General features: G+C 43.8%; 2 protein-coding genes across 2 annotated transcripts; both read left to right on the top strand.

The window, feature by feature from the left end:
- The first annotated feature begins 1,226 nt into the window (after positions 1 to 1,226).
- On the top strand, positions 1,227 to 2,165 carry LOC102450665 (olfactory receptor 5AR1-like). The gene has a single exon (XM_006133567.3). The coding sequence runs from the start codon at positions 1,227 to 1,229 to the stop codon at positions 2,163 to 2,165; it is 939 nt and encodes a 312-aa protein (XP_006133629.3).
- Positions 2,166 to 11,140: 8,975 nt separating this feature from the next.
- Positions 11,141 to 12,097, top strand: LOC102450906 (olfactory receptor 8U9-like). The gene has a single exon (XM_006133568.3). It carries the CDS (start codon positions 11,159 to 11,161, stop codon positions 12,095 to 12,097), a length of 939 nt encoding a protein of 312 aa, XP_006133630.1. The 5' UTR covers positions 11,141 to 11,158.
- The last annotated feature ends 4,540 nt before the right edge of the window (positions 12,098 to 16,637 follow it).

The raw sequence follows: 16,637 nt of genomic DNA, 5'->3' as shown, positions 1-16,637 counted from the left end.
AAAAGTTTGGTCTCCACAAAGAACAAAACACACAATCTATTTTTGTTCAAATTTACTTCATACCCTTCTGGTACAGAAAGGAGTGGGATGCCATGTTTCCCTAGCCTTGTACTTCATAACGCCAACAGCAAATTTAATTATTTAAAAACAACAGAAGGAAAGAGTAGCACAAATTAATCACCCGGGTATGAATTACCCCAATGGTGGCTTTGGTTCCCTGAGCTCATTAATGAGGTGTAGTGTCTCTCTGACTCAGGTATTCCCAGTTGCTTCTGGGATAATGTACCGTAGATCACAGATCTCAGTATAAAACTTCCTGAATGCTCCAAATGGCAATATCTCTTGATGGGAAACACCACCGCGTCTGTCTCTTCTCAGTAGGTACGTGCTATTCTCCTGCATCACAGACACACACTCATAGAGACACCAGGGTGATCAGCAGGTATGAAATTGAAGATTCCCCAGAACTAAACACCTGAGCCCAGATCCTGCTCCTCAAACTAAAGAAAAAACTTCATACACTTTGTAATTGCCTGTTTTTCCAAACACTAAAGACAACACTTTCTCTGGGCTTTCCTACAGACTAAAAACATGACACAACGAATGTCATTAGCACAGCACACACTCTTCATCCCAAACTGAGGTGCCAAGCCACAGATTTCCCCTTTCCTAAAGGGGGCAGAGAGATTGACAGAAATTAATTTCACCCCTTCTTCAGTTAAGCAATGATCTCATCTCACTGAGATGGTTTCACACTGATTCTCCTACAGCAGAGGCACAACTCTCTTTTTGCTGCAGAGATTAGGGAACAGGATTGTTTTTGTGAACGGTACAGTTAACTGGTGTGACTTTGTAAGTGTACAGCGTGTGCATTGTCTGGAACAACTAAGTGTTAATGTAACCACGACCTGGCGGATTTGAACCTGTGACTTCTGAAGCAGAGTACAGGAGCCTCTACTCTCTGAGCTAAAAGCCAGCCAGCTCCTAACCCATGCTGTAGAGGTCCCTTGATTTTAGCTGTTGCCATGGTCTAGGTACCACTTGCATTGCTCAGTAACCACACTAGGTGTGTGGGTTACATTAACACCTGGCTCTGGGGAGCTAAACCCTTCTTTCAGGTCACAATGGCATCCTTTTTTCAATACTTCATTACAGAGGAGGGACAGGTGTACAGAGCCATCCACCTGCCCACCTCCCTGTTGCTGCCTGATCACAGCGCAGAGAGGATGGAAGAGGGAAATCACTCGGAGGTGACTGAGTTCATTCTCTCAGGACTAACTGATCGTCCGGAGCTGCAGGTCCCCCTGTTTGTGTTCTTCCTACTGATTTATGTTGTCACCCTGGTAGGTAATGGAGGGATGATCTTCTTAATCATTATTGACCCCCGACTCCACACCCCCATGTACTTTTTCCTCGGGAATTTGTCTTTCTGTGATCTCTGCTATTCCACAGCAGTTGCCCTCAAGATGCTGCAGAATTTCTTAGCCAAGACGAAAAGCATTTCGTACACTGCCTGTGCTGTGCAATTGTATTTATGTTACCTTTTTCAAGATGTAGAGTGTCTCTTGCTGGCTGTGATGGCGTATGACCGCTATGTGGCCATCTGTAACCCGCTGCTCTATACGGTCACCATATCCAGGCGGCTTTGTATCCTTCTGGTGGCTGGGGTGTATGCGGTGTCATTGGCAGATGCAACAACATATATCTACTATATATTCCAGCTGTCATTCTGCCGCTCTAACATCATCAATCATTTCTTTTGTGACACCCCCCCGTTGTTAGCGCTCTCCTGCTCTGACACCCGCATCAGTGAGATTGTGATGTTTGCCTCTATGTGCTACATTATAGCGAGCAGTGTTGTGATCATTCTCCTCTCCTATGTCTGTATCATCTCCACCATCCTGAGGATCCACTCTGCTGAGGGCTGGCGCAAAGCCTTCTCCACCTGCGCTTGTCACTTGATCACAGTGGGCATGTTTTATGGCACTCTCCTCTTCATGTATTTCCGACCCACCTCCAGCTATTCCATGGACACCGACAAAATAACCTCCGTGTTCTACACACTGGTGATCCCCATGTTGAACCCTCTCATCTACAGCCTCAGGAACACAGAGGTGAAGGGTGCCCTGAGGAAAGCCATGAATAAACTCCGAAGGATTTCCTGAAGCTTTTTAACTCAGTCCAAACTTTTCATGGTGTTGGGGTTGGTTTTATGATATAGTCACAATTGTGAATTGTGATATTTATAGCTGAACCAAATGGAGTTTGTGTACCCTCTGATAATCTATGGCTTTTTGTGTACACTGTTTTTTGGTTGCAGAGATTGTCACTTGTTTTGTGTTCTTGCACAAGGAGGAGACATGTGCTTTCCATCACAATGAGCTTTATTTATGAGCCCAAAACTCAAAAGGTAATATCAAAATGTTTTTAAGTACATCAGAAGCAGGAAGTGTGCTAAATAGCCAGTGGAGCCCCTGGACAATTGAGATACAAAAGGAGCACTTAAAGACAATAAACTAATTGTGGAGAAACTAAAGGAATACTTAGCTTCAGTCTTCACAGCTTAGGTGGTTAGGGAGATTCCCAAACCAGAGTTTTCCTTTGTTGCTGTCAAATCTAAGGAATTGTCACAGATTGAAGTGTCATTAGAGGAGGTTTTGGAATTAATTGACAAACTTAATAGTAACAAGTCACCGGTACCAGATGGAATTCACCCAAGAATTCTGAAAGAACTCAAATGTGAAATTACGGATCTATTAACTATGGTTTGTAACCTATCCTTTAAAACAGTTTCTGATAGCTAATGTAATGCCAATATTTAAAAAGGGCTCTAGAGGCGATCCTGGAAATTACAGACCAGTAAATCTAATGCAGTACCAGGCAAATTAGTTGGAACAATAGTAAAGAATAAAATTGTCAGACACATAGAAGAACATAATTTGTTGGGCAAAATATGGTTTCTACAAAGGGAAATCATGTCTTACTAATCTATTAGAGTTCTTTGAAGGGGTCAACAAACTTGTGGACAAGGGGGAATCCAGTGGATATAGTGTACTTAGATTTCCAGAAAGCCTTTGACAAGGTCCCTCACCAAAGGCTCTTATGTAAATTAAGTTGTCCTGGGATAAGAGGGAAGATCCTGTCAGGGATTGAGAATTGGTTAAAAGACAGGAAACAAAGAGTAGGAATAAATGGTAAATTTTCAGAATGGAGAGGGGTAACTAGTGATGTTCCCCAAAGGTCAGTACTAGGACCAATCCTATTCAACTTATTCATAAATGATTTGGAGAAAGGGGTAAACAGTGAGGTGGCAAAGTTTGCAGATGATGCTAAATTACTCAAGGTAGTGAAGACCAAAGCAGACTGTGAAGAACTTAAAAAATATCTCACAAAAGTAAGTGCTTGGGCAACAAAATGGCAAATGAAATTTAATGTGGATAAATGTAAAGTAATGCAAATTGGAGAAAATAACCCCAACTATACATACAATATAAAGGGGGCTAATTTAGCTACAGCTAATCAGGAAAGAGATCTTGGAGTCATCGTGGATAGTTCTCTGAAGATGACCACGCAGTGTGTAACGGCAGTCAAAAAAGCAAACAGGTGTTAGGAATCATTAAAAAAGGGATAGAGAATAAGACGGCGACTATCTTATTGTCTCTATATAAATCATGGTATGCCTACATCTTGAATACTGTGTACAGATGTGGTCTCCTCATCTCAAAAAAGATATACTGGCATTAGAAACAGTTCAGAGAAGAGCAACTAAAATGATCAGGGGTTTGGAATGGGTCCCATATGAGGAGAGATTAAAGACACTAGGACTTTTCAGCTTGGGAAAGAGAAGACTAAGGGGGATATGATAGAGGTATGAGTGGTGTGGAGAAGGTGAATAGGGAATGGTTATTTACTTGTTCCCATAATATAAGAATTAGGGCCCACCAAATGAGATTAATGGGCAGCACATTTAAAACAAATAAAAGGAATTTCTTCTTCACACAGCGCACAGTCAACCTGTGGAACTCCTTGCCTGAGGAGGTTGTGAAGGCTAGGACTATAACGGTTTAAAAGAGAACTAGGTACATTTATGGAGGTTAAGTCCATTACTGGCTATTAACCAGGATGGATAAGGAATGTTGTCCCTAGCCTCTGTTTGTCAGAGGATGGAGATGGACCGCTTGATCATTACCTGTTCGATTCACTCTCTCTGGGTCACCTGCCATTGGCCACTGTTGAAAGACAGGATATTGGGCTGGATGGACCTTTGGTCTGACTCAGTATGGCCATTCTTATGTTCTTATTGTAAGCTAAGGACACAGGAAAACAAGTAAGAGCAGGAGTAACGTTCCCAAGAGAGAGTATGGTTTGGGTACCTAGTCTATGACAGTCTGCGCTGAACTGAATAGACAATAGCATGGAAATGGTGAGTTTTCTTTACAACATCAGTTAAAAAGAAATTATTTCAAGCATAGAGACACCAGATAATTATACCACATCAGCAGAGTGGCTATGAACTCTTGGTCTCCCTGAGATTTATAGAATCATAGAACTGGAAGAGATCATCTAATCCAGTTACCTGCCCTCAGGGCAGGACCAAGAACTAACTAGACCTTCCCAAACAGGTGTTCATTTCACCTGCTTTTAAATATGTCCAGAGATGGAGATTCCACCCCCAGCCATTTATTCCCATGTTTAGCTATTGTGACAATGTTGAAAGTTTTCCTAATGACCCATCTAAACATCCCTGGCTACAATTTAAACCCATTCCTTCTTCTCCTGTCATCGGAGGTTAAGGAGATTAATGTTTTTTCCTTCTTTTTTATAACACCCTTTCTCATATTTGAAATCTATTCTCTTGTTCCCTCTTGGCCTTCCATTCTCCAGACTAAATGAACCCACTTCTTTCAGTCTGTCTGGAGAGGTTATGTTTTGCAGATTTTCAATCACGTTTGTTACCCTTTGCTGGACTTTTCCAGTTTCTTCACAGCTTTCCTGAGTGTGGTTCCCAGAACTGGACAACATACTCCAGTTGAGTCATAATCAGCATGGAGTAGAGCGGAAGCATTGCCTCTTGTATCTTGCTGACAGCACTCCTGATAACACATCCCAGAATAATGTGGGGATTTTTGCATCAGTTTCATAATGTTGACACACATATAGCCTGTAGGCCACTCTGACCCCTAGATCCTTTTCTGCGATACTCCCTCCTGGACAGTAATTTCCCATTTTGTGTGTATGTAACTGATTGTTCCTTTCTACGGGAGCACTTTGCATTTGTCCTTATTAAACCTCCTCCTATTTACCTAGAGTGATTTCAACAGTTTGTCCAGATCATTTTAAATTCTCATCTTTTCCTTCAAGACACTTGCCACTTCTCCCAGCTGGGTGTCATCTAGAACCTTTATCGGGGTACTCTCTGTGCCATTTTCTGTAGCACTGATGTAGCTATTAAAAGGAACCAGACTCAGATAAACTTACAGCACTGGCATTGATGGTGGCTGAGAAAGATCCAGGACAGAACAAAGGGCCCTGTCCAGAAATGTCTCACAGGGAGGGATCAATTCTAAGTTATATCACTTCATGTAGCTATAACACATTTCAACTTATGGAAGAGTGCATCCCCTGCTGTATTAATGGGAGAGTTGCATCACAGAAGTAGTACAAATTCAATCACCTAACAGCATCATTGTAGACCAGCCTTGATAAGAATTCATGACGGAACACAGACACCGAGAGGAGGGAAGGGAAGTACAGAGATTGATGGGAACATGCTCTCTCACAGACTAAACATGTCTTCGTGTTAAATAAATACTGCTTTGTTTATCACAGTGGTCTTGATGTAGCCAGTGGTGTAGACATGACCTTAGTCTCCCCTGTTGGAGCTATTGTGTTGTGAATAAAACACAGGAAGAATCAAAGGACCAAAAGAAGGAGAATAATTCTATAGACAGGTTATTTGGGGAATCCATCTCAACAGTGCTATTCTCAGTTTCATGCATTTATTCCAAAGATTAATTAATTAGTTAGAAAAACTTTGGAAGGAGAGGTTGAGAGCATCTCAGGCTATGTCTAGACTACAGAGTTAAATCAGGAAAAGATACACAAATTGCGATCTGCAATTTCTGTCTCTTTTTCCACCTTTTTTTCAGAAGAGGCTTTTCCAAAATTCAGCCTGTCTAGACGAGACCAAATTTTGGAAAAACCTCCACTTGCAGAACCAGCCTTCTTCTTCATTCACTGGGGAATACAGGGATGACAAAATAACGCGTCCACTTTTTCAGAAATTGTTCCGGAAAAGAGGACGCATTCCTTGGACACGGCATAGCTTTTCTAGGATACTGGAGGTATCCCAAAAAAGCTCTGCAGTGTAAACATAGCTTCAGAGCTGAATAGCAGATTCCTCCCTGGCTGGGATTCTTTCTGGAAATACAGGAAACCCAAGGGTATGTCTAGACTCATTTTACAGAGTCATGCAACATTCTTCAGATTCACCATGTAGGTCTCACAAATGAGCTGATGACATCACTCAGAGCCTCCAGGCCTGAATATTAATTATTCAGGAGAACTGGGTGGATTCTATAGTTGAAGATACCCTGAAAATTATGTACACAGCCATTAGCTTACCCCATATTTTACTGGCAACTCAAACATGAGGCCGGTCTCATGTTTTTCACCTTAAATCCATTTGCTGCTTCTTAAATTAAAGCCAGCAATAAGCAGCAACCAGGATGGACAGAAAAACATTTACACATGATGACAGTCTGTGCACGTTACAGGGAATACTTTAAAAAGACATAAAAAGAAACACTAAATCACAAAGAGCTCACAAAAGGAAATCAAGCCTCTCTACAGGTCTCGAAAATATAAGACAAAAACCCATCAGCCATTGAAATATGTGCCCCCTAGGTCCATCATGCACTAATGCAGGGGTGGCCAATCAGTTAGAGATGAAGAGTCAAAATAGCTGGAGACAGAGTGCAAAGAGCCATGCATTATATATTTATTTTTATATCTATATAGATATATATGGCTAGATATATATAGTACACAAAATGCAGTGATAAAAATAACATTACAGGACATTTTCGACAAAAACCAATAATAAAATCTCTAGTGACTTAAATAATTCACAGCCGCTCCATAGATCGTCAGAGAACTTGACAAGGAACAAACATCAAATTGACAAAAGAAACTTTAAAAATACAGTAATATTCTCACACTAAAAATAAGCATCCCCACCATGTATTTTAAATTTAACACTGCTACCCTATTATGTCCGGTGTGATTTTTAAAATTAAACTGAATTGAGGACTAAATTAGCACAATTTGAAGCACCTGTTTCACTCCAGCTTGTTGATCAATGGTACGGTTTTCTCATTTTTTTTAACTAATGAAGACTACGGCTTTTTTATAGTTCTAAAAGTTCAGGTTCATCCAAATTGCAAATTTGACAGGCTCCAAAATAATAATGGAGAGATTCATATCTCAGAATAATTGCTTCAGCCTGGCAAACAATAGCCTTTGAATTTTCTTCAAAGAAACACAGTGTAAACCAGGTACATGTTGATTCTTCTTTTGCCCCGGAATTTAAATATGACATCTGTGTTGGCTGCCTTATTTTGCATCCACAAAGACTTTGGGTTCAAGCGGAGGGCTGGGGGTGCCTGGCTCTGGGGTGGGGTGAGGCATTGGGTTAGACAGGAGGGTGGAGTGCTGAAGCACCTTAAACTCAATCTCCCTCCTCTGCCCCAGAGCCAGGCACCCCCAGTCCCAATCCAATGCCCTCTCCCTCCCACAGAGCCAGGAACACCCAGACCTCCTGCTCTAACTCAATGCACCCACCCCTCCCCCAGAGTCATGTACTCTCAGCCTCCCTGCTCTAACTGAATCCCCTTCCCCTCCCCCAGAATCAGGCACCCCCCATCTCCCACCCATTCTAACGCAATGCCTGGGTGTCACCGAAGTCGCTGCCACCACAGCCACATGCTTCTCCTTCCAGGTGCTGTGGCGTGTGCGCAGAGCAGCCATGAGCAGTCTGCGTGCATGGCCCCAAACTAGCAATAGCTGAATTTCTTTGAGCAAAGAGCTGCATGCAGCTCTAGAGCCATGGGAAGGCCACTCCTGCACTAATGTTTCACACCAGGTGGAGGATGCTGGACAAGGGGGTGCTCTGAGACTGTGGGGCCTACTTTCATTCCTCCTTGGTTTCACACATCCAGGCAGAGTTCCTCTGGGTGGTGTCCACTGGCTTCATCGACAGTTTTGAGGAACAGTGGGCGCTGTCCGGGGTTCTCTGCTCGGTGTCCCCATCTGGTTCCCTTATTATAAACCTTTAGCCTGCACTCCTTGACCCTGTTTTTCATTAGTTGTCCCAAGGAATCGGTTGATCCCCAGGTCCAGCTGTCCCTCCCACAAGGCTGGGAGGAAAGCTCCCAAAAGGATATCAAGCCCCTCCATAGGCTTCCAAAATACAAGACAAAAACACATAAGCCATTGAACTATATCGGCCACAGACCCATCATGCACTAATGCTTCACCTTAACCCCAGGGCAAATGCAGGCTCAGGTCCAGGAGCCAGCCAGGAACAAGTGCTCACTCCCCTGGGCCTGCCCGCACTGAGCTGTCCATGGTGCTGCAATTTTCTATAATCACCCAAGAGTTCAGTGGTGCCAAGCTGATCAGCACCAGCCAGGGATCTGGACCATCGGCATCAATAAAGCTCTATCACCCGGGTTAGTGAGTTGGCTTCATCTAACTGAGGCAGATTTTCCATAGATCTGTGATTTCTAGTGTGAGCTTTTGAGACCACATGACATGGAACCTCATGCACCAATTACAGCTGGATCCTCTCGTTTAGAAACACATCCAGTCTAGATTTCAAGGGGGTAATTGATATTGAATCCACCATGTCTCTTGGCCTGTTCCCCTGCTTGTGGTTGAAAATGTGCTAAGATTTACACCATTTGAAGATCAGGCCCTTTGGCTCCAATGGAGCTGTGCTGATTTACACCAGCTGGGGATCTGGCCAATGACTCCAATTGAAAGACCTCCATGTACACAGGCAGAGGACCTGGTCTAATGGATAGTGCCCATGTTATGGTTATACCATTGAGCATGTCTGTCCATGTGCAACATCACAAGAGAGCAGGGGCAAGACCATTTTCTCTTCCCTAGCATGGCCAGATTACTAGAGAGGGGCAAGTGGTTGCTGCTAGCACAATGTCCAAAGGAACCAGCCTTCACTGATGCTTCTCCTTTACCTCAGAGCCAATGTAGGCTCAGGCCCAGCAGCCAATCAGGAGCACCTGCTCACTCCCTCAGTTCTGCCAATACTTAGCTGTCCATGGTGCTGAAGTTTCTGTTCACCAGCAGGAGTTCATTGGCACTACACTGATTTACGCCAAGTGAGGTTCTAGGAAACCAGTGACTTCAATGATGCTATGTCAAGTGACATGGACTTTCTGAAGATTCCTGATTTCTATTAGAACCTTCTGAGAACACATGATATGGAATTGAGTAATTACAGCTGGCACATTTATTTTAGAAACCCTTCCAGTCCTGAAGGGAAGGGGTAAGTGGTATTAAATCCACTAAGGCTCTTCGCCTGTTCCCCCATTTTGGTTGAGTACGTGCTCAGCCATTGAGACATGGCCCTTTGGCTAAAATGGAGCTGTGAGGATTTACATCGGATGGGGATCTGGTCAAGGACTCCAATGAAGAGACCTCTATGCACACAGGCAAAGGACCTCGGCTAATGGGCAGGGCTGATGTGATACTTACATCATTGAGCTTTTCTATCCATGTCCGCCAGACCTAGCACAGTTTGTGCATGCTGTGAGTATTCTCAGTGGGCACAAGCTGATGACTGAAACATGTCTAAGGAGGGCCTGATGGCTTGTGGGACATCACTGCAAGCCAGGGGAGAATCCATAGTCACTTTCTGCTGGTTGACAAAAGCTCCTGGTAAGTGAAGGAAGAGAATTGCTATGTGAAATGCCCAGTTAGTGTTATCAGTAGGTCATGTCACAAGATGAGATCCAGCAAGGATCCTGTACAGGACAGATCCCAGTACTGAAGGGTGAAGGAAGAGAATTTTCCCCTCTTCCGTTGAGTTATCTTTTCCGTGGAAAGTATTGGCTTTCCAACAACTTATCAAACTCACCTTCTGCCATGAAAAGAAATGAATGGGATGCCATGAATCCCTAAGCTCATATTAGAGAAATCTGACACAACTTGCATCATTTAATAACAATAGGAGGAAAGCGTGAGCCAAATTAATCCTCAGGGCATGAGTTACCCACATGGTGGCTTTGGTTTCCTGAGCTCGTTAATGAAGTGTTGGGTCTCTCTGAGCTCAGGTATTCCCAGGTGCTTCAGGAACAATGTTCCATAGATCACAGATCTCAGTATAAAACTTCCTGAATGCGCCACACTAGCAGCATCTGTTGATGTCAAAACTGCACCACGTCTGTCTCCTCTCATCCGGTATGTGCTGTTGTCTTGCATACAAGCCACACACACAGAGACAAAAGGGTGATAAGCAGGTATTGAATTCTAGCTCCCTAGCACTAAATACCTGAGTCAGAATGCAACCCATCCAACTAAAGAAAAAACCTCAGAGTTTGGAAAAAACGACCATTACAAAGTCACTAAAAGAACTCCTTTCTCTGGGCATCCCTTAAGACTAAAGAACTTGCCATTTTTAAGTGTCAAAAACAGTAATGAGCATAGCACACAAGCTTCACCCCAAACTGACATGCTGAGCCACAGACCTCCCCTTGCCTAAAGAGGGCAGAGAGATTAACACACATTAATCTCACCCCTTTGAGCTAAACTATATTCTCGTCTGACTGAGATGGTTTCACCCTGTTTCTCTTACAAGTTCACAAATCAATGTTTGCTGCTCGGATTAGTGAACAACAGTATTCGTGTGAGTGGTATGGTTAACCTTCGTGTCCTTGTATTTGTACAGTTGCGCGCATTGTATGGAACACCTGGAATGATCAGCTGTGAACTTAGACTCTTTAGACTAAGTCCTTCTTTCAAGCTATACTGGTACCCATATTTCATCACTTACTTCGGCAGAGAGAACAGACAGGTATTCAGAGCCATCCACCTCCCCACATCCCTGCAATTGCCTCATTTCTGCTCAGATAAGATGGAAGAGGGAAATCACTCGGAGGTGACTGAGTTCATTCTCTCAGGACTGACAAATCGTCCGGAGCTGCAGGTACCCCTGTTTGTGTTGTTCCTACTGGTTTTTGTTATCACCCTGATGGGGAATGGGGGGATGATCTTGTTAATCAAGATAGACCCCAGACTCCACACCCCCATGTACTTTTTCCTTGGAAATTTGTCTTTCTGTGATTTCTGCTATTCCTCAACAATTGCTCCTACAATGTTGCAGAATTTCTTAGCTGAGCAGAAGAGCATTTCTCGCACTGCCTGTGCCGTGCAAATGTATTTATATTTCTTTTTTCAAGATATTGAGTGTCTCTTGCTGGCTGTGATGGCGTATGACCGTTATGTGGCCATCTGTAACCCGCTGCTCTATACAGTCACCATGTCCAGGTGGCATTGTAACCTGCTGGTAGCTGGGGTGTGTGGGGTGGCATTGGCAGATGCAACAACAGGCACATACTATTTATTCCAGCTCTCATTCTGCCGCTCCAATGTCATCAATCATTTCTTTTGTGATACCCCCCCACTGCTGGCACTTTCCTGCTCTGACACCCGCATCAATGAGATTTTGATGTTTGCCTTTGCATGCTTCATTATAGTGAGCAGTGCTTTGACTGTCCTCCTGTCCTATGTCTATATAATGTCAACCATCCTGAGGATCCGCTCTGCCGAGGGACGGCGCAAAGCCTTCTCCACCTGCGCTTCCCACTTGACTGCAGTGGTCATGTTTTATGGCACCCTCCTCTTTATGTATTTCCGACCCACATCAAACTATTCCATGGACACTGACAAAATAGCCTCAGTGTTTTACACGCTGGTGATCCCCTTGTTGAACCCCCTCATCTACAGCCTCAGGAACACGGAGGTGAAAGGTGCCCTGAGGAAAGCCAAGAATAAACTCTTGACCCATTCTTGAATCTTTTCACCTGAGTCCATACTTTTCATGGCATTGGAGTTGGTTTTATGATGTAGTTGCAAAAGTATAAAATGTGTTATGTTTATAGTTGAACCAAAGCAAATTTTGCTTCTTTCTGACACTCTGTGGTCCTTTATGTGCTCTGTGAGGATGTTGTAGAGATTGTAACTTGGTTTGTGTCCATTTCCAAGGTGGAGAAAGGTGATTTCTATCACAATGAGGTTTATTGTATCCTAAGGGCACAGCAAAACAACTGGGAGCAAGAGTAACACTCCCCAAGAGAGAGCATGGTGTGGGTGCCAATTCTGTGGCAATCTCCACAGAACAAAATAGCATGGAAACTGGGAGTTTTCTCTACAACATCACTTGATGAGACAACACTTTACTTTGAACTCACTTAGGCTCTCAAGTTAGGTATTGCTGACATTTTACCTTTTATTTCTTTGTAACCAATTTGGATCTTTACGTCTCCTTACTAGTATTCACTAAAAATCTTTCTTTCTGTAGTCAATATGTGTGTTGGATTTTTTCATCAAAGCCATTGTGTTTTGATATCAAAATATTTAGGAACCTCTACCTGGGACCAGGATTTGCAACTTGTCTGTCTATTTATTGACATACTATGACACATACCCTGGTGTTGTCCAGGATGGTGCTGGACAGTACCAGGCACACATTCTATTGGGCATCGTTAGGCCCTGTGACCTACAGGTAGGTGCTCTTTGTTATTGTATTGAAAGGCAACATATGATACCCTGGTACCTGAACCCACCGAAGGTAGAGATCAAAGCCTTAGCTGTGAGTTATTTTCATAGCCCAGGTGTCCTCCCCAAGGTGCTAGCAGACATGTTAGCAGATAAGAAAGCCATCTCCTCCTCTATCTGTGTGACAGAGCAGCCTTTACCTTTCTGGAGGGAGATTCCAAAGAGGATGGAGGGAGGCTATTCTCAGTATTGGAGATGGCAAAACAAGGAGCAATGGTCTCAACTTACAGTGGGGGAAGCGTAGGTTGGATATTAGGAAAAATTCTTTCTCTGGAGGGTGGTGAAGCACTGGAATGTGTTCCTAGGGAGAGGGTAGAATCTCCATCCCTAGAGGTTTTTATGTCCTGGCTTGACAAAGCCATGGCTGGGATGATTGAGTTGTGATTGGTCCTGTTTGGACAGGTGGTTGGACTCGACTCTTGAGGTCTCTTCCAGCCCTAGGATTCTATGATTCTGTGACTCCACTCTGGTTTCTGAGCACATTAGTGCTGGTGTAGTGACTGCTGTCTCTCTGTCCTTTCAGAGGTAGTGAGGAGAGATGGAGAGGGGACATCAGGGAATCCATTTCTTCGTTGTATAGTCCGGTACCCCTTTTGAGACATATTACCAGCTGGTTACCAGGAGACGAAATGTCTATGTGAAAAGATGTTTTTTGGCTCCTTTTCCTCCTATTTTTGACCTTCCTTGATTTCCCTTCCTCCTTGATGATGCTGTTTACTTCTTTGATACAGAATTCACCACAGCATACATTGCTTGGTTTCAGACAGAGCTGTTTGCCCACATTTGTTTGTAAGATGAGTTAATAACAGCATGCAGTGTCCCTTTCCAACCTCACATACCATATTGCCACACACAATTTTTCAGGATGATACCAATACACTAATTATGAGTTTTCAGATGATACATTCACAGAGGGATTTTTAAAAGACCCCCAAAAAGTGACAAAGACTTCACACAAAGAAATCAAGCTCCTCCACAGGTTTTTTCCTACTGAAATACAAGACAAAAACACATCAGCCATTGAAATATATAACACATACAATGTGAGAGGACTGCTGCCTGTGTAGCACACCAAAAACTTCAAGCCACACCCATAACCTGCTCTAGGCAGCACAATTATAACCAGTTTGTGGGAACAGTTCCTCGATTGCACCACAACACCCTTTGAATTGTATGGGAATGTGAAGGTATCTCATCCCCATGAATCTCATTTCTCTCACCCTTCCCATGTCCAAAGACACACACTGCAATGGCACATGGCATGTTTAATCTGCCTCTTAGATGGCACATCCTCTGGTGATGCAGCTGTGGAGTAGGCCAGGCAGGAATGAATCTGGATTAGAGTCTTGTTGAATCCAGGCCTCATCTCTATGAGGTCTAGATCTAACTCTTCATCCAAGACCTTCCACGGATGCCTAAACAGGGGTCAAACAGCTGATCCAGGGCTCTTCGATCAGTGACATTTCCTAAATTTGATGTCCCATCTGACCTGGTTCTGTAAGGGAAGAACACAGCCCTTCAGCAAGGGGAGGTGTTTAAACAAGTAACTATTCCCCTCTCCAAACCCTCACTGGCATTTCTAAGGAGTAAAGAAGGTTTCAGTGAAGGCAGACCTCATGTGCGACATCCCTAGAGAGCAGGGGTAAGACCATTTTCTCTTCCCTAGCATGGCCAGATTACTAGAGAGGGACAAGTAGTTGTTGCTAGCACAATGTCCAAAGAACTCAGCCTTCACTGATGCTTCTCCTTTACCTCAGAGCCAATATAAGTTCAGGCCCAGCAGCCAACCAGGAGCACCTGCTCACTCCCCTAGTTATGCCAGAACTGAGCTGTCCATGGTGCTGAAGCTCTTTTCACCAGCTGGGAGTACAGTGGTACTACAATGATTTACACGAGGCTAGTTTCTAGAAGACCACTGACTTCAATGATGTCAAATTACACGGCTGGTCTGAAGATTCCTGATTTCTATTAGGACCTTCTGAGAGCACAAGACATGGACTCATGTAATTACAGCTGGCACATCTATTTTAGAAACCCTTCCAATCTTGAAGTGAAGGGGTAATTGGTATGAAATCCACCATGTCTCTTGGCCTCTTCCCCCACCCTTGGTTGAAAACGTGTTCAGCCATTGAAGACCTGGCCCTTTGGCTAAAACAGAGGTGTGCGGATTTACACTGCTTGGGAATCTGGTCAAGGACTCAAATGAAGAGAGCTCCATGAACACAGGCAGGGAACATGGTCTAATGGGCAGTGCTCCTGTGATGGTTACATCATGGAGCATTTCTGTCCACGTCTGCCAGACCTAGCACAGTTTACGCATGCTGTGAGCATCTTCATTGGTCTAACGACTGAGACAGATCTAAGGAGGGCCTGTCGGCTTGTGGGACATCAGTGCAAGCCGGAGAGAATCCACATTCACTTTCTTCTGGCTGAACAAGGGCTGCTGGTAAGTAAAGGAAGAGAATTGCTATGTGAAATGCCCAGGAGCAGTAGTGTTATCAGCAGTCCATCTCACAAGATGAGATCCAACAAGGCTCCTTTACAGGTCAGATCCCAGCACTGAAGGCTGCAGGAAGAGAATTTTCCCCTCTTCCGTGGAGTTATATTTGCCATAGAAAGTATTAGCTTTCCACTAACTTATCAGACTCACATCCTGCCTAAGCCATGGCTCTGCAACTCCAGTAATGTTCCAAGGCAGTTCAGCCTGAGGAGAGGCCATCATGCAGCAAAGGGCATGCAGTCTGGGAGCCAGGCCCAACCCAGAGAATGGGGGATATGGTATCACAGGGACTCTTCTAGTATTTCTGAGCTGAACAAGTAAGTTTGGTCTCCACAAACAACAAAACACTTTTACTTAGCACCCTTCTTGAAAAGAAATGAGTGGGATGTCATAAATCCCTAACCTCATATTAGAGAAATCGGACACAACTGGCATCATTTAATAACAACAGGAGGAAAGTATGGCCAAATTAATCCCCATAGCATGAGTTACCTCAGTGGTGGCTTTGGTTCCCTGAGCTCATTAATGGGATGTTATGTCTTTCTCCACTCAGATATTCCCAGGTGTTTCAGGAATAATGTTCCATGGATCACAGATCTCAGTATAAAACTTCCTGGATGCATCAAACTGTCAGCGTCTGTTGATATCGAAACTCTACCACGTCTGCCTCCTCCCAGCAGGGATGTGCTGTTCTCCTGCATACGAGCCGCACGCACATAGAGACACCATGGCGATCAGCAGGTATTCACTTGAAGATCCCATTTGCTAAATAGAAGCCCTCAAACTAAAGGAAAAACTTTAGAGTGTGGAAAAATGACAATTACAAAGTCATAGAAGGAAACGTTTTCTCTGGGCCAAAAACAGTAATGAGCACAGCACACAAGTTTTACCCCAAACTGACATGCTGAGCCACAGAGCTAGAGAGGGCAGAGAGATTGACACACATTAATCTTGCCCCTTTGAGATAAACTATAATCTCATCTGACTGAGATGGTTTCTCCTACAGTGGAGTCATAAATCACTGATAACTGCTTGGATTAGTAAACAAGTGTTCGTGTGAGTGGTACGGTTAACCTGCATGTCCTTGTATTTATTCACTTGCATGCATTGTATGTAACATCTGGAATGATCAGCAGGGAATGTCTGTCTCTTTACACTAAGCCCTTCTTTCACGTTATACTGGTACCCATATTTCATCACTTACTTCGTCAGAGAGAACAGACAGGTATACAGAGCCATCCACCTCCCCACATCCCTGTAGCTGCCGGATATCAGC

The sequence above is a fragment of the Pelodiscus sinensis genome, chromosome 5, assembly GCF_052426305.1.
Source record: "Pelodiscus sinensis isolate ZL-2025 chromosome 5, ASM5242630v1, whole genome shotgun sequence".
In the NCBI taxonomy this organism is placed as follows: domain Eukaryota; kingdom Metazoa; phylum Chordata; order Testudines; family Trionychidae; genus Pelodiscus; species Pelodiscus sinensis.
The sequence above is the reverse complement of the archived record's forward strand: the minus strand, read 5'-3'. Positions and strand labels throughout refer to the sequence as shown.